Here is a 27,116-nt window from a genome sequence, read left to right as displayed (position 1 = left end):
TTTCATTGGAAAAATGCCACGAATATGTTAGTCAAAGTCCCATTAATAAATAATGTAAAATAAAGAAGTTTGGTTTTGGTTTTTAGTTATGTTTACACTTCTAGGCGAGCAATGCCTCTCTCAAGCTCCGTTGTCCCTTTTCACGTTCGGCAAAAGTCAAAGAATAGTACATATCCCTGGCGGATAATTGTCCCTGGGCAGATTCGTGTTAGGGACAATTATCGATAAAATACTGTAATTCTGAACAAAGTTTTATGAAATTCGAAAGGGATTGTCATTGAAATTGGCGGCTGATTTGAATCAGTCTCGAAGCCGATTTCCTCGTCGCGTCGGGACTATTTCCGCGTGCGTTCGACGACACGCGATCGTTTCCTATTTCTCTCGCATAGTTGGTCGGTATTATCAGCGTTAGACGGATGGGAAAAGCGTGTGCTATGTCTGGCAAGTGGTGTGTCTGGTAGATGCAAGGGAGTTGGACCGATGCCACACGATGGCCTCCGTAAAGCACACTTGCGCGGTCTCTGGGAACGAGAAAAACCCGCTCGTCGGATCCGTCACCGGCAAAAGTAAAAGCTAGACGACGCGACGCGACGACGACACCTGGGACGGGAGTTTCTTTTGCGTCCGTTGCGAATCTCTTTGCGCCCGTTGTGTCCCGGATTCCTTTGTTTTTTTGCCGGTCCTCGGAGCTGCGAACGGTGTCGTCGCCATCGCTCTGCGGACGCCGTCAGATTTAGGAGCCCGCAATGAAATGTGTACAAGCTTTTGCGACAAGACTGCGGATCCTAGCGCTTTCAAACTTTTACACGACGTCACGTGACACGTGAAATTTCGACGAGGTGTCCCGTTATAATTCTTCGATGAACTTCTGAGATAATCGCGATTATTGAATGGTGAGTGAATTTCACCTGGAATGAATTTTTCCCAACTTTTGCGCGACCTACTGACAGGCTAGCGGTATAACGTTAACGCTTATCTCAAGTTCAATGCACCTGCGGTAATGTCGCGTACACGGGACAGTGGAGAAGTGCATACACTACTGTGCGAAAGAAAGAAGCACCCGGCCTTATTCAATGGAATACTGTAAAAAATCAAACAAGATCACAGTAAGTTTTGAAAGTAGTTTTAAGAATATTCAATCAATCAATCGTTGTACAATACAATTTCTGCATAAAGATATTGTTTGTCATTATATCTTGTAATTATAGTGGGTGCTTCTTTCTTTTGCACATTAGTGTACATTCCCGTCGCGTGTGTACACTAGAAAAATTCATCCATCGGTCATTTGTAGACTGCGGATTTTATGCATTTATGATCAAAATGGGTAAGCACCATTTAAAGCAGTGGATATATTAAAAAGATTTGAAGACATCAGCGTATTGGATTCAGTTTAATTAGATAATTAAACGAAGAAAGAAATGTTTATTTCGCCTTTGTGTCTTGCAATCAATGCAAACAATTTTTATTTTGCATAAAGATCCGCAATCTAGTCATTTGAAATCGAAAATCGAAAAAATTTCGGGTTCCCGCACACCTCTGCAAATCACAGTCGTCAAATGTTGTTATGTACAAAGAAACATTGACTCGCCGGAAAGGACGGCTCGTTCAACGATCGATCGCACACTCACCTTTCTCATAGTTCTCCTGGCCAAGGCAGAAGTTGTGATTCACGTCCGGCGGGTCGACATTGTCGAACAAGTCCGAGGACAATTGTCTTTGCAGACGAATCGTTTCATGGGTCAGCTCGCGAACTTGAATAAGAAGTTCCTGATAGTTCGATACCGGAAGCGTCATTGCTGTGCTCTGTCGCCTTCACCGCGCCCTTGGGCCCAGCTTTTACATGAACAGCCATCCGAGTCGAATTCTGCAACAAAGAACGGGAGAAACAAACGTTCGTTACCACTGAAAATATTGTCCAATTAAAATTATGACTTTTCCTATTTTTTTTTTGCAATTAAAATCGAATGATCGCCTCGTGTCGTAACATTCTTTCGGTTCACTTCGATATTGTGTTGTCACGCCTCTCGAGTACTGTATTAATTGGATTATGAATCATTTTACGAAGCTTTCAGGTAAACTGAATTTCTTGTGCGCGAAGCCTTCCAACTTCCAAGTATAATAATCTAATGAAAACATGATCGACCTATGTCAACAGCTACTCTACAATTCTTTCTCATCACGCGGTAATTTTAAATGAAAAAAGCTTTGTGACCTCTCTCTGGATGCGTTAGCAGCGAATATTGGAATACGACCGAGCAATTCCAAATGTCATTAAAAAAGTAATCAATTTTAAAAAAGCGATTCTCTTGGACCGGTCTCACTCTAACAGTAAATAACTATCAAGCGTAAACGGCGCAAAGAAAAATATTCAATCCCCTGTGCGCCGCGCCGCGCCAAGGCAATATATGTATATAAGTAGAAAGCAAATATTGTCCACTTTGTTATCGGTGACGAGAAAAATCAATATCAAAACGCCACCAACATTTTTCTATTTTGGCTGGCGTCGCGTTGGTTTTACCTTGACTGACTAAAACCATGCTAGGTATCCGAGAATTCTTTTCAAGCGTTATCAACGAATGAAAAATTCTCAATTTTTCCCCGAAGAAAATATTGAAAAACTACGGGAAAATTGAACAAAATTTTTGAACGGTAAAAGTGGGTCCACCCCCTTGGGAACAACCGAATAAAACATGAAACACGTGGACAGAGCAGCCGAGCGTTTTTTTCGCGTGTTGCACGGGATGTCGCCAACAATCGGCGGCACTCGTTTCGAATTCGAACAATAAACTGAATAAACCACTCGAGAGTAAAAAAAAAAACCCGGTGACAGCGTGGCGGTGACACCCTCTCTCACCGGCCAAGAAACTCCGAATCAACGGTGTCGCTGGAATCGCAAGACTTTTCTGTTCTCGCGGGTGTGCACGCTTCTGTGCGGCTAAGTGCAGCACTCGTTCGTGCTTAAAAGAGCCTTTGTCGACGGGGGAGGAAATGCAGCAACTCCCGTTTCTACCACCCACCAACCACCCCTTCTTTCCAACCCCGCCGGCACTTGCACACCACGTGAAAAGCGTGCACGCGAACCAGAAGAGGGAACCCTAAAGTTGCACTCTCCACCGTCGACCGGTTTGTTTGTGCGTGCTCCGAGGCATGGTAACCGTAGTCGTCGATACACATCGGTCGCCATCTTTTTGGCCAACATTTTCCTATCTGCTCCCACGCTTTTCCATTTCCGTCCACCTTTCCACCGCAACGGGATCCTGGTCTAAATTAGCACGGCAGTGAAAGAGAAGAGGCTTCGTATTTGTGAAAAATTGAAGAACGGAATTTTTCGAACAATCAAACGATTGTGAAAAATTCATCGAGCTGTGTTAACTCGAAAATGGAACACTTCTCCCGACCTAGAATAATTCCATTTTTATTTGATAGTAATAATCAATTTAAATTGATATAATACCTCGTACATAAATGTTTACTAATACAATGTATCAATGTTCTAGAAATGATGCAAAATTAAAATGATTACTGCACGTGTATTTTAATACATGTAGCTAGCACGTAAAAAGACCCGTAGCTCGGTAATCACGAGGACGACATGCCAGGGCCAGGGGTATTGTAATTTAAGGAGCAAGCTCTCCTGTTATTAAACCTAACCGTAACAAACAAGTAGTTCGCGTTTAATATGAAAATTGCGAGTCCTAGGCGAACTTATGCGCGGAGAGGCACACTTCATAGAAAATAATATCGTGGAATGGAGGCGTAGCGGGTCTGCCAGAGCGCGTCTGTCTCGCTTCGTGGTCCATGACTGGAACCAGTCTAGATTGCAACAAGAAACAGGTAGAAACTTTGGCTGAATGCGTCTCTCGAAAAAAACCTCGAGAGGATTTCGACCTCTTTCCATGGTGACGACTCAGCAAACTAGACCATAAAGAATCTCGTCCGAAGAGACCGCCCGGTGTAACATAATCCTTCGTGTTTCTCACACCTCTCTTCACGTTTTACATCGAAATATGGAACAGGAACTGTATGCTGAATTTATAGGATTTGTGGATCTTGCACAGCTAAGCAATTAATTAACTAATAGAGTGTTTGTTTGTTTTATGATTGTTTGCTTCGATAATATCGTTCAGTTTCTACGTGCCTCGACAGCGATATTGAAGACGCCTCGATGGACAAGTGCAATAATCAGATTCTTACCGGGAAACCATTTCAGTGTTTGTAATGGGATGATGCAAACCTTACATAATCACGTGCAATTACTAATCACTTTTATTATACATTGTCGCAACGATAACGAGTACGGATCTCCTTCTAATACTAGATTTCATAAGAAGAAACACGCGACTGCAATCTACCATGAATGAAGAATTAAAAATAATCCCGTGTACTACTGCTTCTATTATATTATTATTAGACTGCGGATCTTTATGCATTTATGGTTTCTAAAAATTTTTTGAAATACTAAAGTATCAAAATCGACAGAATTTAGCACTATTTTTATTTATTTCGGGCCTACAAATGTTATTAATATTTCTGTAGAAAAATTGAAAATTGTGAAAATTGACTTTGTGTGATTTTTAGGGTTGATATTCGGAAGTCTGAATATTCCAACGCTTATTAGAGGTTCTTAATTATTTTGAAGTTGGCGCATCATCGATTATTTAAAGGGGGATCAGAAATAATGCGATTTAGGGGACGAAAGCCGAGAATCGGGATGATAAATATTTACCTGGCCGAAGTGTCGGGTCGGAATTGATGTTAACAGGTTGTCCGATGACAAAATACATATTTCACCGAGCGGCTTGGCCGCTTGACAACGCATCACGCCCCTAAAATCACTTAAATTCCTCGAACACTAAGCCTGACCAGGTCATCTATGCAAAGTGTGCGACCGGAGACGGACTACACCGCCGAAGACTCCATTTTACAGACGCTTAATGCCAAAACCGTGTTCCAAAAATATAGCCGCGACAGCGGTTGTCCCCTTTGCCGTATTACGTGGAATTTATTAATGCGGTCGACAACTCCGTCACAAATAACCGTGTCTCCTGAAACACCACCGTATAAATAAGCCTTGAGCGACTTAGGTACGCTAAGTTAATTTTGATTAACACGTTTCCAGTATATGTACCAAGCCTCGCGACACGTCTGTGTTCGAGGATTTTTCTTTCAACAAAACTGTGCAGCATGTGATTACTGCATCATTTTTGTTAAAAGTCGGATAAAATTGTATTTTCGTCGCGTCGGTGACGGTCTTGTCGTCGATGACTAAAGGGTTGATACATAAACAGTGCCAAACACAATTTTGACAAGTTTCGAGAACTCGACCTCGATCTGAATTGTATTACAAAGTCGCAGGTAAGCTCGGAGGTGACGAATCCACGAGTTCATTTTCGTTCCTCGCCTCGTAAATGTCTGCCACCCTTGTCCCGTGCTGTTAATGATTTACAAGATAACTGTGGCCAGGTAAGACGGTAAGACCAGGTAAGGACACGAAGTCCTATTCGAATAGTTTAACCTTTCTGCGATATCTTTGCGACGACTTCGTCCATCGTGTGCAACTAAACTATACGCGATAACAATTATAATTAGATCACGGATCTTTATTCGATTCAACCGTGTTCCTTCTTTCAAAGCGCTGTTTAATTATTAACGCTATGCGCATCTCACAAAACGAACATAAACGAGTCTCTACATGCAAGCACTTACATACTACTACTCGATCTGCGCGAATGAATCATTAGAATCAACGAAAACTTTCTCGTTTCATTGAAAAAAACTGTTTCAGAAGAGAATGGCAACGAATATATATATATATAGAGGGGGAGGGGGGAGAATTGTTATTACTACCGAAACACCTGCTCGAATAATTTCACTCACCGTTCCCTGAAGAGTATTCCAAATTCTTGTTGAGGAACAGTAGTACCGACGCGACAAGGAGAACTACACTTTCGGCTCACGATCGAAGAGACGCTTTGACAACAAAGCGATGTTATTAACACTACTCGCGACAGTGAAAGGCAGACACAAGGAGAACCTTCTCCATCCGCTGCCGTTCGAAAACTCATGGTGCACGCTCGACGCCGCCACCACGACGCTGCCAAACCCCCACTCCTCACTATAGAAGTTAATCGTGCCGGAGAGAAACTACCCCTCGTGTCGTTTCTGGCTGTACAGGGCGAGGAGGAACTCCCGTTGCAATCGAATGCGGGGTGAGAAAGCTTCCACGTCGAGAATACCGGAATTTTCGTCGGCCAACAAACGTATTGTTGCTCAAACGTTTCTTTTTTTACTAATTTTAACCCTTAGCGCACTCGAGGTGGTACTCGTACACCTTTTAAAAACGAATCACTTTTTCAAAATTGGACCCAACAACTTGAGCTTTTTTGGTCGCGACACATACCGCGTCTGACAATATTCTCAAATCCTTTTAAAGCTTTCAGTCTTTAGAATCTGCTCGTAAAAATGACGAGTACTCTTCCGCTCTAGTTATGAACACGAAATGCTAAATGTAACAACAGTTGAAGCGCATTGTATCAAGTTAACTGCCACTTCCGAGGAGTTTTCGCATAAACTCGACTAGATTAGGATCCGAGCGCGATAAAATCTTTATACGGATAAATTGCTCGGAAACTTGCGAGGGGAGTGTCTAAAATGGCCATCGCCACCCACATTCCTCGTTTCAACCAGTGAATATCATCGCATGTAACAGAGGTACCACGGAGTGTACGATGTTCCGGAAGGTTGTCATAAGCTGCGGATAATTATCTCCTACCCCATAATTGCTCCCCTTGCCGAGCCTCGGAGAAGGAGACACGATGATACTCCGGGATGAGCAAACATTAGGATAACCAATTCGATACCGTACTCGAGAAATCGCGGAGAGCTGAATACCGTGTCTGTGGAACTCGGTGAATTTTCCTGTCTTTCTAGCCTACATGGAAAAATCATTTTCAGAGAACATCGACAAGGTTGCATTCCCAGACTGTCAACCTAAAATTGCAGAAATCGCGTCGAAACCAAGGATAACGAGAGAAGGTAACATTGAGGTCAACGAAGATCGATCGACAAGAAAATTGACCTATCTCTAAATACATATGTACCTACGTATCCAGTTCACGATCGAATGGATCTTCCGGAGAAAAAGAAATCGGATTAATTGAATCACGGATAGATCGGTTTTTCTGAATAAACATGATCGGAATGCATAATCGGGACGGCAAAAACCATAAACACCGTCGCGGATTCTCCTGCAGTTAATTATACATAGTCGCAAGGCTTGGTACAAAAACAGAAGATGCCTTGGCGGGAATGTCTACCGGTTTTCAAGTAATACCATAAAAGTACAAAGCTCGTTGTCTGACCTGTATCTGGTTAGTCATGAAGAAAAGCTGCGCACGTTCACGAGACCTTGTCGCGTTCGCGAACACGTGCCGAACGCGATTACTATGGCGCATACCGCCTACATGCTTCAACAACTTTGGCGAATTTCTTCGCCTTCCAGTTTAGTGGGTCGTCCGATCAATTTTGCTGAATTGTTCTTCGCCGAAAAATCTGTCTTCACGGATCTCAAATGTAGGTGGATATTTGAAATTCTGCACTCTCGATTGTATTTATCTATGTATATGCCATCCATCTGCATGCAGTTATCGGCTTTCTTAGCCGGCCATTCAAAGTGAAGAGCTGTTCGTTATCGTTCGAGGCTTAATTATGGCTTCAAGAGAGCTGAAACAGACGAGACAAGCTCTTACAGACGCGGTTCCATCGGTCCGACGTTGATAAACAATTTTAATTATGTTGGTCGCATCGCACGAAAGGTGTGAAACCAATACGTGACCCAGATGATCGCGCGACTGACTCTCCCGATCGCGGACGAGCGTATTAAAATGATCAAAGGCATCTCGATCAACTTTCCTTACGGAGACGCGACGGCGATCAATATTATCCTCGTTAAAAACGCCTCGCTAATTACGCGAATTAACGGGTTCAGCAAGAACGGTTGATTCTTCAGTTAGAGTATAGAAAATATGCAGAGGAATTGGAATTTGAAGTTTGTCTACCACCTAATAAAAACGAGGCGAGTGTCTTTTAAATCCCAGGGCAAGGTGAAACACTGGACTGTTGCTCTCGGTCTAGACTGCCGTGAACGTATTGAATTTCTATTTCCTGTACACACGGGAGAACGCACGCACGTCAAGTGCGCACTCATGGCTCTCTTTCTCTCGCTCTCTCTCTTTCCCCTCGTTTCTTCCCCAAGAGGGAAATTATGAGAACGACGCGGGATATCTCGACGAACGCGCAAAAGTTCGACGGAAATGAGTCGTCCACGCAGGATTAGATGGGACCGGACGTTCCCTTCGGAATCTCGTTATCCTCTGTGTAGGAGGAACGTTCTCCGAAACAGAAAACGCATCGTCCGATTGAGAACATCCTCTTTGCTCGGGCTAACTCGGTAACGAGACGTTCATGTTCCTCGCTAATTGCTGTGCAGCACAACCAACAAAGGAATCAGCTCGCCTGCAAACTAAATAGTCGGAAACAAATCAGACTTTCTCGTAGAGCCGCGTTTCAAGATACATCTAGCTTCAAAATTTGCAAAAAAAACCCCACTTGAATAGCACCGATACAGAAGAATCGTTCACCTTTCCTCTCGAACGCGTTTCCGTTCGCGACATCGACCAGGAAAGCTCCCTGACGTGTCCCGGTCGCGCGAATCACCCTGTACAACAACTTCAGCACGCAACGCATCATTTAACTAGTTATCCGAGGCGCGCGAGAGTTAGGCGTGTCCGGGGAAAGAGCTAAAGTATGGGACAGGGAAGGACTGCTAAAAGTGCAAGTGCCGCGGAAGCAGGAAGCTGCCACGCAATCGGACGAAACAGAAAAATGATTTTCAACGATCAGAAAATCCCAGTCTCGATAAATATTACTAGATCAGGCGATTAGATAAAAAAAAAACACGGATTTATGTGAACAAAAAATTTTCATTGAAATTTTCTCGCTTGTTGATTTCGCGCGTTGGAGAAAGTTCTCCCCCGCAGGAAGATAACGCGTTAGATTTCCGGTTGTTCGCCTAATTGTGCCCATGTCGCTTTCACAGTTTTTGCTTAGATCGGTACAACGGCCTTCGCCGTGAATCCGTTTGTCTTCATTAATCCGCGTTCTAATGCGATCTGGTACGCTCGTCTAATTACCAAAGACCACGGCACGGCGCTGCGCGGCAGCCGGCCGTAGTTACCGAGTATTGTTCTAATAATTACTTAATTTCGCCCGGCTTGGGTTCCGAGAGCAATTACCGAACCGGGGATATCTCTTCTGCTCTTCTCGTTGAACAGTTTCCTTTCTGTCTTGCCACCGTTGATGAACAAGGAATCACGCGGAAAGAAAGTTTGAAGGGTGACTCACCTGGGATTAAACGCTTCGAGCATTGTTTTTAATGGCGCAATCAAAATTTATAAGGAAAGCGTACGACCGATTCAAACGGGTCAACGATACACGGTCAAGAATTTACTCGTGGTTTCTTCTTGGTTCATCGAGATCTCAAGGTCATCCGCTTCACCTTATATGGAACAGTATATTTTTATCGAGGTGCCGATAAAAAGGCAGAACCCGCGAACAAATTCTTTTCGCGTGGCCGTCGCTTGTTGCTCAATGTTAACAACGTTTCCATAAAATTGTACGCGTTTCTACTCGGCGTTTTTAGCAATTTCTAGAATACGGAACAATTTAATAATTTAAAAACTGTCTCAAAATAATGATATGGCAGTTTTGACTGGCGCCTCAGAGTCGCCATTCGAGTACAGAGGGTCGATTGTATTCGGCATCTGTTTTTGTTTGCCAAGTAAGTGCAGAATTGTGTTATTCCTGACTGCAAGCGGCGTTTTGTTCAGAAGTGGACTCTATCGTTATTTTCTGCGTTGTTCGAACGGTACGAGCGCGCAATCCGGTAATTAGAAACCGGCTAGAAAAAATCTCGGACTCACGGTTCTACATGGTGTTACGCAGCGCACGTGTAAGTATCGTGTGCGGCTCGCTAAATTGGTCTGCCTAGAATAAAAGCTGGCAAGCAGCGGTGCGTTACAAATGCCACGTTTCTTCCAATCCGGCATTGGCAGATCGCCTGCTAATTATTAACCAAGCGATTCTCAATTATCCGTCACAGGCCGTTGACCTGTCCGCTCAGCGGATGTCGCCGCGGTGAAAACTACGGTTTATCGGCCGGACAGTAAGATCGATCGAAGCCGCGTATTGCACTATTTATGTGGAACTCGAGTCTAGACAGTCGGCAGCGCGCCGTTTTATGGCATTCTCACGCCAAAATCGTTTCCCGAGAATACAACCGGCCAGGGCACGGGCACCCGGATACTGTACTGCACCCTTTATGATGTTCGCCAGGAATTTATTTCGCCGCAATCGCCCCCGCGTCGCGCGCTGCACGGTGAGTTGAAGACCCGTCTTCATTTTTGTGACCAAAATTGAATTTTTCAAGTTTTACACTCCAGGATATTAGCCATTTTAGATAATCATGCGCGCGGGGAAATTGCTCTGAAAACAGAATTCGAAAACTTAAGATTTCAAAAATTCGAAAATTCAAAGAGAAACCAAGAACTCGTTACAGAGCATAAAATCGCTTTTGTTTCGAATACGTACCTAATATTATGTCACCGTTATTTTTACTAGGCTGCAAGAGGATCAACGGGAAATTTATTAATATAGCCAGGTATTTCAGCATCGCGTCCGTCAACCTTGCTTCGTTTATTTGCTATATTCGACTATTTTTAACTTTCGTTACGGCAACCCTCGGCTCGTATACACGTATAACCTAACGTCGCTTTCCTCCGTTGATCGTGAAAATCTCGAGGGAACTCCGAAAACGAGGCAAGTGGCAGCAAACTATGTATATCGGTAAATTAATTACGAACACTTGTTAAAACAATCACGATCACCACAATGTACTATGTATCACGCAATATTCCTGTCGATAATATTTACAAGCTAGAATATACGAAGTTCTTACACACGCTCGATTCCAGGTAGAAGAACACTAAATATTCTGCATCAAAGTCGAAAGGACACTTATAACAACACATAACCATCACAACAGCTCCCCCCCCCCTGTCTTTCATTTACACTTCGATCCTGGAAACCCACCCAAAAACACTGAACACATTTTCATTAACTGCGTTCCACAATTTCTATTTCTGATAAACATCGAGTGTATAAAATTTGAATTCTTTAGAAACACTGCTAGACTAGTTGAACCGCTAATTAGATCCTTGCGTATAATTTGAGAATTACTAATCTCTCTTTTACGATGCTAACGTTTTGAGAATTGCGAGTAACTACGTGATAATTACACGTTACAGTAAATAATTAAAATATCGCGTTCGATCTAACCCAGTTCAGGCTTCTCTCTATACTGGATAAATTCGATTAATAACTGTCACGTATCGCTAATTATCTAAACAGCTCGATCTGTCATCCGCCAAACATTCGAACTATATTCCCATTTGGTGATTTGTAAAAGTATTTGTTCGTCCACTTTTTAAAATTAATTCTTCATAATTTACTATTCGAAAACACCACGAACAAGTATTTGTACTCTGACGGTTTATTATAATAACGTTATACGTACGTTTCCCCATCGATCTATCGATTTACGTAGATCCGATATTACAAATCGTAACAGTGTCTTTCTATTTTCATTATTCATGGTCATCTACATCAAATTCTTATTTATTCTTAATTAGCTCCTTGCACTACAAATTATTTTACAATTACTACGATGAAACAGAATTTCATTTTAATTGAAAAGAAATTAATAACATGTACATACACATACTTAGCAGATTCCATTTGGAGTCTTCGTCGCGAGTCTGACACAATATTATAGTGAAAGGGGGGTGATGAGCGTCTAACGCTTACAAACAGATTTTTTTTTTCTCTTCTAAATTTACGTCTACTACGAACAGCAATGTACAAATACTCAAATGCTCGATTGTATCGTGTTACTTTCAAACGATAAATTACTAACGTTTCCAACCGAGCGTATTCTTTCTATGCACAACATGCTCACTAAAATACGCTGCTCATTTACAGGAAGTTTCGGAAACAAAACGGATATATACAAGTAAGTACACTTTCGTAATAATCATCATAAATCGCATGCTTACCTTACGAACATCCGCCACGAGGATTTTTCGAGTCACCGACCTACGTTACACTGGATCATCTTTGGCTCTTCGGTCTCGATCCGTACGAACGCGTTTCTCCTTTGGCACGACTTATGGTCCCGACTGGTCGGAAACACACTTCCCGGCATGGATTTTCTAGCGTACCGCGAAAGGGAAATTTCTGTGAGTAAAAATAACACCGGTCCTTTCAAGACAGAGAGAGAAAGAAAAAGATACACGAGAAGAGATGTGCCTCCTACCGTTGTCGTTCGAAAACTCATGGTGCCCAGCAGTGCCCAGCAGCTTGATGCGGTCGTGTGCTCCTCCTCCCCACTCCCGTAGAAACCTCGCGTGTTGTTCGTATGTATTTCGAACCTGACTCCTCGTGTACACATAGAAACGTGTAGCGAGCACGCACACCCGTGCAACATCGACGCACACCGACTCCCGCGAAACTTGGTTTTGCACGTGCAGTGGGAAAAGACGTTCTTAAATTTCACGGCCGTGTAGGATGGGATCGATACTTCTTCGTCCACGGACGTCTCTATTCTTTTTTTATTTAATTCACGCGTGTGCCAAGTGTGGACGAAACCTTTAGACCATATATATTTATATGTACATACTTACAATTAGTATTTGTGGCCTAAGGGAAAAACTGTAGTAATTGAAACGCACCCGAGATGCTCCTTCGGTCTCGAATTTTACTTTCACTCGGAACATGCTCATCACTAGACTGCGGATGTTTATGCATTTATGGCTTACGAAAATTTTCAAACAAAGCTATATAACATAAAATTCGATAGAATTTGGTACAATTTTTATGTGTATTAGATCTACAAAGGCTATTCCCATGAAAAGTAGGAGTTTATTCCATTCCACTTTCTTAAAATTTGTTATCACGTTCGATCAATCGAACAGTTTTATGCAAAATCAAAATTGTCTGCATCGATTGCAAGAAACAGAAGCTAAATCGAATATGTATATTATTTCTTCCCGTAATGATTTTAATATAGTGGAAAATTTTTTTACAATTTCGAATTTCATCTACTCAATTTTGCTGTAAACACATAAAGAATTACAACAAACTGGAGATGAAATAGAAAATGATTTTTTTTCTTAATATGTTTAACAGGCTGAAAATAATATATAATAGTGTTTTGAAATTCTTCTAATATTTTTACTGTCTTAAATTGCACCTATTCGTTTTTGTCATAAACGCATCAAATCCGCTGTGTACTCATAATTAGTTTGTATACATGCATGTTCAAACAAAAATTTTGCGCGGGAAAACGACGCGACGGGGGGCGCAGTTCGGTTTCGATCAGACCGGCCTGTATCGATTTCGTTCTCGATATACATAGCGACGCTAAATTTAGAACGATTTCTCGATACCGTTAAGGATCGTTCAAGCACGCTATGCGGGGTTATCAAAAAATTCGCGGAGGTTATTGCTGCGCCTGCAAAGAGCCAAGATTATGTGATAAGACATATACAGATGGCACGGATAAGGTATATGTGTGCACAGCATTGCATTACCTAAACTGTACATTACAATTGCATTAGTTGTTTTTATGTGATTCTAACTATATGTATTATGCTGTTTTTCGTGATTGTATATTGTGCGCGTCCTTAGCAAATGATTTTCGAGATAGCGTATGATTTTTACACGCCCTATCGCACTCCATGTTCTTTCACAATGAAAAGGACCTTTATACTGGTTTCCCTCTCTTTCAGTTACCCCCTTTGCCCTTCGATACACGCGACTTGTTCTACAACACACTTCCATGAATAAGTAACATGACAGACAAGGAGACTCTATTAGAATAGTAGGCGGGACCTTAGGGCGCCTCACGCAAACACTGCTGTGCACGTATACACACACCATGCAGCTTCCAGTACATACTGGAACGTAGAGTAGTACATATATGTATACATACTTTTATGTATATACTTATATATACGTTACCACATCTGTATATAAAAAATTTTACAAAATACAGATAACTATATATAGACAGCGGATTTTATGCATTTCTGAAAAAAATGAGTAGATGTAATTTAAAACAGTAAAAACTAGAAACATTCGAAGAATTAAAAAATGCTGTTACATAATTTTCATTATTAAACATATTAAGAAAGAAAATAGACTTTTATTTCACTCCAATTTGTTGTAAATCAGATAGAAAGTTTCTATTTTGCATAAAGATCTGCTCTCTGAAATTGTATTCTGTTTTAAACAATTAATGTTCGTTGTAATCTATAAAATTTCTAGTTGCGAATAGATATTCGTTCGAGCAAATTGAGGATATCTGATGCAGGCCATTAAAGTTGCAGGCCGTTTGATCATTTAACGAAAGTACGTCTGCTTACCAGTCGGATTAAAGCAGATTAAAGTGTTCATTCATCATTACACGATAAATAAATAACCGATAGTCTTCGAACGAACTTCCGGTTTTCTGGTTCATGCAACTAAAGGAAACACGTACAGGAAACTATTAAATATTCCACGAACTCGTACACGTGTACTTAATAATACACAATCAAAAACGTGACAAAACTTGCAAGCTTATCTATGAACATATCTATACCGGAATCGCATGCGACTTATCGATCCTTGCAGTGTCACTATATGTATAAAAAAAAATATATGTTTTCGATATACTGGACGAAACAATTCTTTCATAATCTTCGTATAATATTTATAAATTATAAGCTAACCTCTAAATGTTGATTTGAATTACATCGAATGTTTCTGTCATGAAATGCAAAGTTCATTTTAATTATGGTAATATATATAAATGTGTCGTATAATTTCATTGGATCGCAGTGGCCTCGAAATAAATGTGGTAATATACTTGAAAGAATATACTCGAATCATGTCCATGTCCTTCCTGTTTTACAACACCAGACCGAGTACGCCGATAAAAATTCAATAAAAACTAACACATTTGCCAGGCGTATTTAAAAATCGGACGTCAGCGTAGCCGGTTCCGTTCGCACGGTGCACCAGTCCAGTCGTTTCATCGCGAGCGATATCCGGCCACGTTAGAATAGCTTGTTTGGATAAAATTTTGGCCCGGAGCCTTGATCGACGAGGTCCGCAAACCCATTTAAAAGCTTTAATGTATGTAGAATAGTATACAAACAGGGAAACAAAAAGATTAAGAAAAATGGACTACTGGTCGGTCTGCTTGCTGTTAGTCTCGCTGTGTGGTACGATATTACGCACTGGTGGTGTTGAGTTAACCTTCGAACTCCCCGATAATGAGAAACAGTGTTTCTATCAAGAGATCGTAAAGAATGAGACGGCGATGCTGGAATTCCAGGTACGTTCTTGCACACGATCGAACTCGAAATAATTTTCTTAGGAACGAGCAATTACAAGAGAATAAGTGTAACCAGTTTCATTCATAGCAACGCAATAGTGTCAGCCACGTTCGCACTTTGACTGTGAATCTGTCACCAGTTGTTAATGGTTGTGCCGTCACTGAAACTGTTTTACACAGTTTCATTTATTTCATTAATTTATCTATGTAACCAGTTTCATTTATCGCAATGTAATTGTATCGGCCACGTTGCGCTGACACTGAAATCTGTGTTACACAGTTTGTGTGTTTCCGAATACTTTTCTTAGTAATGCGCAATTATGAGAGAATGCGTGCAACCAGTTTCATTGATCGCAACACAATGCAATTCAGCTGACACTGAAATCTTGTACAAATATCATTTCACAGGTTGTGACGGGAGGGCAATACGACGTAGATGTAACCTTAGAAGCACCAAATAAAGAAGTGATCTACCAGCAGATTAAAACGCAGTTCGATTCGCATCAATTCACGGCTGCTATGTCGGGAGCTTACAAGGCTTGTTTCAGCAACGAGTTCTCAACATTTTCACACAAGCTTGTTTACATGGACTTCCGCGTGGGCAATCAGATGCCTCTGGCTGGTCTGGGAGACCATGTAACAGTCATGACTCAGGTAATAGTAATGTTATTCTCGAATCTGAATGTCTACGTTTGAAATAATCAATGAAATTAATGGTTTTGTTTAGATGGAGTCTTCCGTGGACGAAGTATACAAACATTTAAACAACATTCTAGACTACCAAACGCATCATCGACTGAGAGAAGCACAGGGCCGTAAGAACGCAGAGGATCTGAACGACCATGTGTTAAAATGGTCCATCGTAGAAACAGTTACCATTGTAACTATATGCGTGTTGCAGGTGTATATTTTAAAGACTTTCTTCACGGAGAGAAAGCCCTAGCGCGTCCACTAGTGTACTTGCAAATGACAGTATTTTCTTTGCTCACAATAAAATACCGTCTCCGTCTGAGCGACGTGATAAATAACGTGTACCACGAGCTCTAACTACCAGTCACGGTGCCATGTTAACATTGGCAGGTTCTTCACGGATCAAAACTCTATATCAAACAGGCGGAACATTCTGAGAAGATCAATTCTGTTTCCTCGTGTATGAAAATGTTGTGTATGAACGCGCGTTCATGTGTGTATCATTTCGATATTAAGTTATAGGAAGGATAGGCCGTTCTAGAATGGGAACTATTATTTATCTCTTACACAAAATTCTCAAGTTGTAATTATACTTTGCTACTGACAAACAACGTAACGGACATTGCCGCATGCGAGAAAAACACATTTTTTCTTACTGTGAAACTGTAATATAATAAATTAAAGTAACTGCGCGAACAACTGTGTTTGCCACCGTTCATTCTCCTTGCTCTCGATCATTCTACAATCAATATGTTTCTGAATCGATTAGCTGAAATTGGCAAAAATTTCTTCGTTTAATATTTTACATATACATTTAACAGTTTAACTGTTAAATCAATCAGAAGATTTGTACACGGAAATTATATTGGGTTGGCACAAAAGTAATTTCGGTATTTATGAAGGTAGAATAAAAAACCGAATTTCTTTATTCTCAAAATATTTTCTTATTTGTTCTTTTTGGTAAAAGATCATCGAACAAAAGGGGAAATCTCTTATTCATTAAAGGTCATTGCTTGAATACAAAAATTGGGCTCTCTATTTCATCCGAAATTACTTATTACTTGCCAACCCAATGATTAACGAAATAAATCTCACAACTTTTTTTCCATACGAGAACGTTTCAGTTATTGATTCATCGAGGAGCCGCGCCTTGTTTCCGTGTCTTTAAAATCTAGTAACAACGAATTTCGATTTTCGTAAAGATCTGTGCAACTATTTACAGTGCATCGATCGAAATTCGAATACGTGGCACGCATATCTGTTCAATTATATGACGTTCGATGGCAGATTCAAATCCCGTCCTGCCGGAAATACGTCATGCACGTGTCACTAAGACAGCCGGTGTCGTATCCTGTTTGTTGTAATCACTTCGTAACGCTGTAACAATCAGCAACAATATAACCAAGAAGCAACAGCTGTTGTAACATAACCTACAAGAAGGAGACAGACAGAAGAAGTATTTCAAATCATGGAGGTAAATATCGAATTTTCAAATTGATTACGATACATTTCTGATAAGGATCATTTCCAACAACGATTAGGAGCAAAACTTTTCCATCGATATCAACACCGGAAAATTATTAGAATGGTTAATCAGCAGGCGACACTGCAATAAAGACTGGCACACAAAGGTTTTGGTTATCAGAGAGAAAATTAACAATGCGATTCAAGATATGCCTGAGCACGATGATATCGCTAAACTGTTGTCAGGAACATGTAAGTTACTTTTGAACATCCAACGCTTATTTCAGTTACTCTAATATTCGTTTACGTCTTTCAGATATCAATTACTTTCACTGTCTGAAGATAGTAGAAATATTGAAGGAGACTGAGGCGGACACGAAAAATGTGTTTGGAAGGTATGGTTCGCAGAGAATGAAAGACTGGCAGGAAATAGTGAAGATGTACGAGAAGGACAACGTGTACTTGGCAGAAGTGGCGCAAATTCTGATTAGAAACGTGAATTACGAAGTACCTAGCACTAAGAAGCAAATTCAAAAATTGGAACAGACTCAGATTGTAAGTATACATTGCATATATATCAAATATATACATCGAATGCATTAAATCTATTTTCATCGCATTAAAAGCAGAGTGTTTTCAGGACTTGGACAAGAAGGAAGTGGAGTACAAAAAGTCGGAGAACACAGCTCGGTCAGAGTTTAATTTACTCTGCAAACAATTAGGCATTCCCGGTGAACATATTAAACAAGAGCTAGCAGAGAAAGTGAAAGAACTGCCAGAGATTTATGAGAACATCGCCAAAAAGTCGAAGTCATTAGAGAAGGCTACAGAGTTCTACTCGGGTTTTGTTAATTATACTCTGGGTAGATTGCACGACGGTGGTTGCGTCCCTATGGTGAAATATGTGATCGGTATGCTGAAATTGATTCAGAAAGAATGTTAAATATTTCATGTTACATTGTATGAATACATTTAATAGAGAAGGGGAATACTACTACGTACGAATGGATTTATGGAGAACCCCCGCTATCGATTAGCGAACCACCGTTGAACGTGAAAACTGACGAAGATTTGGCAAATAGAAAGGTTGAAGACACAGAAAATGCTGTACGTAATTCAAATGTTTTCTTTAAAACACGACAGAACTTTCCCTCCAACCTAATAGGTTTCAACAGCTCTGTTTTACCGGTTTTGAAACGATAGGAAATCGATTTCGGGGAAATCGACTTCAACGTAGATGTGGATTTGGGTGGCGACATTAATTTGGAAGGTGAAGGTAACATCGATTGGGGCGAAGGGAATGTGGAAGAAGTTGCGCTGGAGGATATAGATTTCAATGTTTCCTTGGAAGAATCCGGTATAGTTGTCGAAGCAGCTGGCCACGAAGGTGGAGTAGCTAGTGGTAGCGAAGCGTACACGGTTCTTGACAATACGTCGACCAGAAGTGATTTTATGAACCAATTATTTGAGGTATACACCTCTTCTTCAGATTCGATTGATACCGCTAGAATTCCAAATTTTTGTCTGACCTGTTTCCCTCTGTGCAGCTGGAAGCATTCCTTAAACTGCGACTGTACGAACTGAAAGTCGACGATAGAGTAAATTTCCTAAGTTTCAGTCAGTTCCACGACTCGTCTTCTGTTCTACAATATTCCAATTTAGAAAACACTCAGAACATGCTGGACAATGTACAAGTTGTTCTATCCCAAATGTTGGACACAAAGGTTCAACACCTACATAACATTAAACATTCTGCGAGGTAAATAAACGAAGATTCTACGGGATGAAACAATGAAACAATATATCATCCTCTATCTAACACATCATCCTGTTGGCAGGTACATGGATGTTTTAGCAACGACGTTGAAACAGAAATTGAGTTTAGTGGATAAGATGATTGCTTTGCAAAACGCTATGAAACAAAAGAAGAAAGATGCTGCGAGAGAAGTAGAGTCCCTTCAACCCCTTTTACAATGTATTATCCAAAGGACAAAGGAGCTGCAAACACAGGTATTTGTACATATTTATTTAACGCTATCCGGTATATATTTCTTCAATAATTTGTTCTTTATTTATTTACAGATAGAACAAGACATTTCGAAGAAATACAAAAACAGAATTGTACATTTAACTGGGGGCATTAGTACTTTGTAAATAATCAATATTGGAAAGTGAACGTTGTTAATAATATTTGTGTATAGTTTATTACACGAAGTTTTATACCACAAAATATATTGTATCGATATATTATTTTTTATATATACTTCGTTATAAATAAATCTTGTACCTTCGCTTACGGTAGCTGGAAGTATTACAACATTTAAAAAAGAATTATCTTTGGTATATGAACGCAATTGATCAATTAATTTCCACAATTTCCAGTGTTTCAGTGTTTCGCATCACATAGTCATGAAAAGATTTTGCACCAATCTCCAGGGTGACGAGGTGCACACAGCTTTGGTCGTTGGGCAAGGGTAACGTTTCAGACATTCAGCGAACGAACGATCACATTCGCATAATCGTTGAGAACATGACCCGGATCCGCCCCAGTTTCCATGTTCGACAGCTGCAAAACAAACCAGTCGAAAAAACACGAAATCGAGGACAGTTTATAAGTTAAATAATGGCGAAACGAACCGCACACCGGTTTGTAACCGTGATAACACCTCCAATAATATGGAACAATGTACTCGGAAAACATCGGGCAATCCGTTGCATCATAGCACCAGTCGTGCATTTTGCAACACCTAAGACAAAGGGAATTAATCAATTATTCGCTGAATTTCCCACTGATGTGAGTGATTCGAAAGAAAAAATCACCTATCTATTCCATCTATGACGTATCCCGAACCCAGAAAACCGCAATAACACCCGTATCCTTTGTAAGATAAAGGATTGCACCCGGTAGCACAAACTAGCATATTATAAAGGTGTATCACTCCCCTCTTGATCCTTTTATGCGGCAAAGTTTCTTCGTTATGTATCCTAGAACAACCGATATTTTCTATTAAATCTAGTTCAGAAAGTTTTTCGCATTAAAACTAAAAGGTAGACTCACACTAATTGATAATCCTCCGTATCGTTGTGGGTAAAGTTAACGAAAGGAAGCTCCTGCGTGTAAATATTTTTCTTGGAATTTTCTTCATCAAGAAGACTTCCTTCTCGCCATCCATCGTCTATGCGATTAGCGGAGGGCTCGTCTTTGTTCGATTTAAGCGTTTTCGCAATCTTTTGGATGTTCGGCGGACTCCTGGCTGTGCATTCAAAAGTTACCCCAACATAAATTTCTAGGATGAACTCTCAGAAAATATGTATACGTGATCATTCTCATCTTTTGTAGCGCGTGTGTCTACACGAGAGCGCACATTTTTCCGAGTTTTCTCACCCGTGGATTCTTTCGTTTCACGCTAGTTGCACCGCGATCTTGCAAAGTGAGCCACATTTCCGACTGCGTTCACCACACTGAAAAGGTCCGACGATCGAACCTGATCCGCGATTTACCGATCATTTGAAACAGGGGTCGGCGAACTTTTTTCAGAAAGGGCCAGATCGTAAAATTTTTAGGCTCGGCGGGTCGGAATCGGAATTTTTTCATGTAAAAAACAATATTAATCTCGCGGGCCGTAGTTTGCCGACTCCTGATTCAAAAGACAGAATTTTCCTCTCACATAATAATTAATATAATTAATCGAGCAACACGAAACTGATGAAATTGTGAAACAAAAGTGTTATTGAAATGATGATTTACTATTTCGAATATTACGTACCACGGCTATCACTACAGGGCGATGACACAAGTATCACAAACGACAAGATGAAGAAGATCCTCCAGTGAACCATCGGCTGTAACATCCCTGGTCCATGGAGAATCAGCGCGACGTTGATCCTCTTACGCTTCATTGATTCACACGTCCTCATATCAGCTACGAGCCATTCCCAATTCGTCCCACATAATACTAACCGACAGTCCTAGTTTCACAGGATCGACGCGTTCCGCAGAAAAGATCATCGTTCGATGCACATAATCGATCCAAAGCGAAAAGCCATTCGTAAACTTCGCAGGAGGACACTTCGTAATATTTGAACACTGTCAAATGTTCTTTACAATCAGTATGTTGAAGAGACTGACTATGTAGTAGTCTCCGTTGTTTTCCAGAGTCGGAGAGCCGAACACTGACAGATCCTATCGAGCGTGGCTGGTTGAATGGTTCCCTTTATTGTTACTCCTTCCACCGCGTGTGCTTACAGGTTTCACGACCTTTAATTCACTGCTCTGATGAACCCAGGTGACCCGGAGCCTCTCCAAGTTTACTCTACACCACTCGAAGAGGAATGCTACCTCGGATGATCGTCTACCGTCCGGACAGCTTCGCTATGAGAAACCTACTGTTACACTTTCAACGATCATCTTGAAGAAAAGAGGACCCGCGGCGTGTGTTCACCTTATTCCACCTCTTCAAACACCGTGACTTCGCTGCTGATCCTCTATCTTCATGGTCCGGCTATCCGGGTCCTTCGACCTCTTTCGGCTGATGCGAGGTATCGGGCTCGATAGGACCAAAATCACCGTTTTTCGCATGTACGTAAACTTTGGCACAGCGATCGAATTTGCAATGGTAATTTATTAGGTTTTGAAGCGTTTCGATCAAGAAATACTAGTCTGAAAGTTCATGGAATATTTATACAAGTAATTTTTGGAAATTTTACTTTTCACATCGTGTAGTAAACCGTAGTTTGCTCTAACTTCTCAGAAAAGTTCAAATCGTATGGTAAAAAAGTGATACTAAAAAATTATATAAATACTAAAAAAGTGATCGTCTTTTTAAGAGCGTCCGTCATTCACCTATTTTAGGACTTTAGGTCGTATCTTCAGCTTGGAAGCTAATTATAATAGATACTAATTTCCTGGTACGCAAAAGGAACGCAGCATGAGAGAATACACGAGTTTTTAATTGCTCCAGTATTAATTTAGATACTATCTGAATTCGAAGTAGTCCAAGCGTATCTCACTCACTCAGATAAAACTGAAGGGGCAAAGGACAACAAGGTAAGTGACCGTGTTAAAATTTCTCTTAAAATCGTTCTGAAAGTTTAACGAGTCAGACATGAAGTTTACAGCGATTTACTTGGCATAATTCCTGTTTAAGTTTCCAGATATGGAATGTGTCCCACGGGTCGTGTATCAGGAACAAATTCACCGACTGACCGACTGTCCGTTGCGACTTGCAACGGGAAAATAGTGAGTGGTTCTGTCGGGTTGCATCTAGCGGTATCCTCCATGTGCACGTTAAACGTTTGATTTATACACTGGAGTCTGAATTAATCGAGCCGATTTCAAGATAATGATCAATTATAAATGAAAAAGAAGCGTTCATACACCATTGACTTCTGCTTTCATTTGTTAACAGTGCGACATCAAATTTAATCGAATTAATCTCGAGCGGATTGATAGCAGCGTTGCTTTCTCCATTTTTTCGAAATACAATACTTTTCCCTACTCGTCAGTCGGTCAATCTGAAACTGGCGCAATAATTTACCGTAAGATCTTCCCGTGCAAAAACCGGCAAAGGAAGAGCGATTCGACCCTGAATCTTCACGGAGATAAGACAATAGCCGCAGCCTGTAACAGAAGATTCACTTTCCCGAAGTCAACGTTCGCGCAACTTTGCACAATTGACGTACACGCGAAACCAAACCGAACAATGGCTTGTCGCGGAATGAACGCGGAAAACGGCTTTGGCTTGCGTTAAATATCTTTTCCCTGGGTTGCAACAGCAGTTGTGTCCTGGAATCGATGGACCCGCGAAACGATCTGCAATTCTTTGTCGGACCGTGACGATCGATATTGAACCAGATTGCCCAATGTTTCCTCGAAAATATCATTCCGCAACAATAGATTCATAAACCGGGCAAGAACCGAAGGAAAAAGGTTGCTGGGCCAATTACGTTGAGTTTCGATTTGTTTGTTCAACGCGGAATTCTTGATGTTAAAAAACGTTCTGGCTGATCCCATAGAAGCATCGTGCGGATGTTAGATAGAAACGGGAATGATTGCGAGGTCTCGACGGGATTTTTTCATCGGGAAGACCGGCAATTTACAGCACGCAATTCCTCACACAAATTAGACAATGTTTAAGCGTGACACGCCGTCGTTTGTCGTTACAACAAAAGTGGTTTGCACTTTGTTCTTCGACAAACTGCGAATCCGCCGGATTGTGCAATTTTAAATGGATAGTCTCCTCTTGCGATTTGCATTCCTCCGAGGATACTTTCTCACGACGCGACGTCTGTGTGCCTGTCGGCTATTCAAGATTGTTCAAAATCAGCCTTACCAATTGCAATTCAAAGAGAGAAATGTTTTTTCGCCGGACCGCAAACACTTTCCTGGATAGAGGATTTTTAGTCCGTTTAGATATACTTATGTAAATCGGACTTTAGCGGTCGCTCTCATCAGAAGTAGACCGTCTGTGAAGCGGAGTGTATCGTAACGTAATTTCGCGAGGCGTATCAAGGCTTAGCTTGTTTTACCCTGATTTCAAGGCGAGCGTAATAGGACGTAGGATTCCAGAGCAACGACGTTATCATGAAATCGATTGCACACTTTCGCCAGCAGCGCCAGCCTCAGGAAACATTTCATTTTGGGATTCTTCGTTAGGAACAATGAACTACGTAAGTATACTATTCTAGCTTGAAAATAGCGAAACTCTTTATTTTCTACGGACTTGAAATTATTTCCAATTTCAAATCAATGTATACAATTTAAATGGCTCATTGAAAAATTCTATCAAAAACTATCCTTGGCTTTTCAGGCACAGCGACCGCGTTCGTCATTCGAAAGCTGAAGACAAAGCCAGGTTGAAAGAACGAAGACGAAGGTCTTTCCATCGAGATCCTTACATCCTCCGGAAGACGCGGCAGGTTACGACCGATCGATTACACGTTCCGAACGTAATTATGCAATTTTCGTGCATTTACTTTCAATGTCGGGCCGCCGCAAAGACCGCCGTCGCATTAACTTTCATTCTTTTTTAACGCTTTCTTGTTCCCCCGATCTGCCGAGGAGAGGTTCTTTTCACTTCGGCTGTTATGGACGTTCGTAGAAAATGTTTCCAGTCAGGTAAAACCACGATTGCTTAGGTATGTGTTAAACGCGGAACAACGGGGAAAAAACTGTTCGCCGACACGAACACCAAAGATCGACGGTAATTTCGTGGGAAAGCGCCGCAGAAAATCGTCGGATTTTGCAAACTATCTGCGGTCGTGGAAATCCGCTGGAAATCGTGGTATCCTCTCTGGCCGTTCAACAACAATTTCCCTCCATTCTGCTTCTTTATGGAGCAATTGAAAGATTACGGTTAATTGAAGCAGAAGGAGTTTCAGGGAAACAATTCATTCAAGACCTCAGGAGAGCATTAAACCGCTTCTTCTTTTTATGAAAAAAAGAGACATTGTTAGAAAGCCACAATGGTGGACCTGAAACAATTAATGATTAAACGTTGTTGACCCAGATAAACCCCGTTCAAATGATTATTGACAAATGACTAACTGTAAGCGAAACAAGAATAAAACAAGCTCTGTTATACATTTACAAAGCTAGGAGAAGAGCTAAGTGCATGAAAAACAATTTCAAGTGATATTCTACTTTGTTAAAAAAATCAGTGAATGCCTCTTGAGGCGAATTGTAGAAAATATATTTTTCAAAATAGTTCGAGTCTGTCAAATTCTCTTTTCTTCATGCTCGACCCGACTTTCTTGCGGCAGGAAAATGTGCGCGCATTATTGAGCGCGAAATTTCCCGAGAACGAACAATGCTCCATATAGGAAATCCGTGAGATCTTGTTATCGGGAGACGCGCATTGTCCTGCGGACGCTAAAGTTCATTTCTGGGTCTAACAAAGAGTCATAATGGACACTTCTGGAAATCTTGTGTTCATACATTGACATATGAGGCAAATAAAATATTTTGTATTGCATTTTGCGTTTTGCACATTATTTTTCTGAATACAAAAATGTTCACGCTATTACATAATACACCTACAAAAGGTAAAGAAATATCGAAAAAATTGATTTTTATTTTCTTTAAATAAGATGGCGCTGTTACCGCCTGAATTTCCCTCTGTCGGTAACATTTGGCTAGCCGTTTGAGCGTTTTGCCGCTGCACGAAATGGCGCTGTACGGACGTTTAGGAAGAGCAAATAATTCGTGCCGGAATTAACATTGCGTCTTATGGGAAAAGCGGCACGAATCATTTGCTGCTGTAATGAATGAATATCCAATATTTTTCATTTTGCATCAATAATAACCAATTAATTTCTGGCAGAATTTACTGAAAATTGGTACGGTTAGAAATTATTGACAAATATTTATGCAAGCTCCACAAATGTTGAAATACATATGTACCAGTTATATTACTCAGTATGGTATTGAACAGTATCTCGTTGGTGACAAAACTCAATGTGAACGTGAACACAAATCGTTTCCAAATATATTTTAGAGAGCATAAGAAAGTACCGAATCACCGACGAGATTTGGTGACCGAATTATTCGAGTAAGACGATCTCTCGTAAGGCGTAAGGCTGGCACGCTGGCAGTCTGGTGATATGGTACAGACACTGTCGTAGACGAATACGATGAAACAAAATATTAACGATTAAATAAAATTGATACTTAACTAGCTTATAATGCCTCCGAAACCAAAGCCGGTATGTTGATTTTGCTATTTGAATATTTTTTAAGAAATACACCCTTGTTTTCTAAATCCTAACCTCCAAAATATTGAACAATTTTGTTTATCATTTTCAGGGCAATAAAAAATCACCCGCGGCCAAGAAAAGTACTGGCCCCCCAAAAGCAACAAATTCCGCAAGTAGTTCTGGAAATAAAAATGCGGAAACCGCGAGTGGTTTAACGCAAGAAGCTGAGGATCAATTCGAACTTGAATTATGTTGGTGCATTCAACAATTAGAGACTTGCCTGAATTCTGGCAAGCTTTCCGACAAGCAGGCGCAAGATACGACTAGAAGTTTAAACGTTTTGAAAAGTAACATGGCGCCATTGGTAAAAAAGAGACAAGTAATGAGAAACGCTCTAGGAAATTACAGAGAAAAAATGGCTTTAGAGGAGCAGAAACATAGGAAAACAGCGTGTTCGATGAACTTTGTATCTACAGGAAAACAAAAAGAGAAATATGTGTTTGTTAAAAAGGCAGCTTGTAAATCGACAAAAGAGAAGCAGAATTTGGATAGCGATAATGTGTCTGATAAGACAAACGACGAGTCTGTTAATAATGTTGAGACTGCGTTTAGATTTAATTTTACAATTAACGAGTAAATTCCATTGTTTAACCTTCATACTGTATTTTATTACCGAAAAATAAATATTCTACTTTATTCTAAACGGATAAGAATAATGTTCCTGTACAAAGTTTTCTGTAGTAAATTAATTGTGACGAAATATTAAAAAGCT

At 40.7% G+C, this 27,116-nt stretch overlaps 5 protein-coding genes across 8 annotated transcripts in view; 3 read left to right on the top strand and 2 right to left on the bottom strand.

Annotated features, from left to right (window-relative positions):
- LOC143216002 (uncharacterized) overlaps positions 1-12,727 on the bottom strand; it is a 42,763-nt gene extending 30,036 nt beyond the window's left edge. Inside the window, exons 1-3 of one of the 4 annotated variants that reach the window (XM_076438689.1) lie at positions 12,431-12,727; positions 12,171-12,351; positions 1,629-1,864 (exon numbers count right to left, since the gene is read on the bottom strand). In XM_076438689.1, the coding sequence (XP_076294804.1) occupies positions 1,629-1,794 (166 nt within the window). In that variant the 5' untranslated portion in view covers positions 1,795-1,864; positions 12,171-12,351; positions 12,431-12,727. Of the gene's footprint in view, positions 1-1,628; positions 1,865-5,877; positions 6,063-12,170 lie in introns of those variants that run through there. The other 3 variants (XM_076438693.1, XM_076438692.1, XM_076438690.1) reach the window with 3 other exon arrangements.
- Positions 12,728-15,192: 2,465 nt separating this feature from the next.
- Positions 15,193-16,885, top strand: LOC143216029 (transmembrane emp24 domain-containing protein 7). The gene is made up of 3 exons (XM_076438765.1): positions 15,193-15,496; positions 15,905-16,150; positions 16,224-16,885. The coding sequence occupies exons 1-3, from the start codon at positions 15,341-15,343 to the stop codon at positions 16,437-16,439; spliced, it is 618 nt and encodes a 205-aa protein (XP_076294880.1). The 5' UTR covers positions 15,193-15,340; the 3' UTR covers positions 16,440-16,885.
- Positions 16,886-17,476: 591 nt separating this feature from the next.
- On the top strand, positions 17,477-19,991 carry LOC143216014 (CDK5 regulatory subunit-associated protein 3). Its single transcript, XM_076438738.1, has 9 exons — positions 17,477-17,660; positions 17,728-17,902; positions 17,967-18,205; positions 18,291-18,561; positions 18,630-18,757; positions 18,854-19,120; positions 19,198-19,409; positions 19,489-19,660; positions 19,733-19,991. The coding sequence occupies exons 1-9, from the start codon at positions 17,655-17,657 to the stop codon at positions 19,802-19,804; spliced, it is 1,542 nt and encodes a 513-aa protein (XP_076294853.1). The 5' UTR covers positions 17,477-17,654; the 3' UTR covers positions 19,805-19,991.
- Positions 19,992-20,266: 275 nt separating this feature from the next.
- Positions 20,267-26,065, bottom strand: LOC143216031 (uncharacterized). The gene is made up of 4 exons (XM_076438767.1): positions 23,188-26,065; positions 21,418-22,310; positions 20,709-20,904; positions 20,267-20,635 (listed from the first exon to the last, which is right to left on the bottom strand). Exons 2-4 carry the CDS (start codon positions 21,566-21,568, stop codon positions 20,467-20,469), a joined length of 516 nt encoding a protein of 171 aa, XP_076294882.1. The 5' UTR covers positions 21,569-22,310; positions 23,188-26,065; the 3' UTR covers positions 20,267-20,466.
- LOC143216030 (UPF0488 protein CG14286) lies at positions 25,930-27,113 on the top strand. The gene is made up of 2 exons (XM_076438766.1): positions 25,930-26,353; positions 26,454-27,113. The coding sequence occupies exons 1-2, from the start codon at positions 26,333-26,335 to the stop codon at positions 26,979-26,981; spliced, it is 549 nt and encodes a 182-aa protein (XP_076294881.1). The 5' UTR covers positions 25,930-26,332; the 3' UTR covers positions 26,982-27,113.
- The last annotated feature ends 3 nt before the right edge of the window (positions 27,114-27,116 follow it).

The sequence above is a fragment of the Lasioglossum baleicum genome, chromosome 14 (genome assembly GCF_051020765.1).
Source record: "Lasioglossum baleicum chromosome 14, iyLasBale1, whole genome shotgun sequence".
NCBI lineage: Eukaryota > Metazoa > Arthropoda > Insecta > Hymenoptera > Halictidae > Lasioglossum > Lasioglossum baleicum.
Note: the sequence above shows the minus strand (reverse complement) of the source record. Positions and strands in the feature narration are given on the sequence as shown.

Coding starts and splice junctions, on each gene's coding strand:
- LOC143216029 (XM_076438765.1), top strand. CDS start 15,341: ATGGACTACTGGTCGGTCTGCTTGCTGTTAGTCTCGCTGTGTGGTACG. Junction 15,497..15,904: donor CGGCGATGCTGGAATTCCAG/GTACGTTCTTGC, acceptor ATCATTTCACAG/GTTGTGACGGGAGGGCAATA. Junction 16,151..16,223: donor ATGTAACAGTCATGACTCAG/GTAATAGTAATG, acceptor GGTTTTGTTTAG/ATGGAGTCTTCCGTGGACGA.
- LOC143216014 (XM_076438738.1), top strand. Junction 18,206..18,290: donor AATTGGAACAGACTCAGATT/GTAAGTATACAT, acceptor GAGTGTTTTCAG/GACTTGGACAAGAAGGAAGT. Junction 19,661..19,732: donor CAAAGGAGCTGCAAACACAG/GTATTTGTACAT, acceptor ATTTATTTACAG/ATAGAACAAGACATTTCGAA.
- LOC143216031 (XM_076438767.1), bottom strand. CDS start 21,568: ATGAGGACGTGTGAATCAATGAAGCGTAAGAGGATCAACGTCGCGCTG. Junction 20,905..21,417: donor GCCCTGTAGTGATAGCCGTG/GTACGTAATATT, acceptor TTGAATGCACAG/CCAGGAGTCCGCCGAACATC. Junction 20,636..20,708: donor ACGGAGGATTATCAATTAGT/GTGAGTCTACCT, acceptor CGGTTGTTCTAG/GATACATAACGAAGAAACTT.
- LOC143216030 (XM_076438766.1), top strand. CDS start 26,333: ATGCCTCCGAAACCAAAGCCG. Junction 26,354..26,453: donor TGCCTCCGAAACCAAAGCCG/GTATGTTGATTT, acceptor TATCATTTTCAG/GGCAATAAAAAATCACCCGC.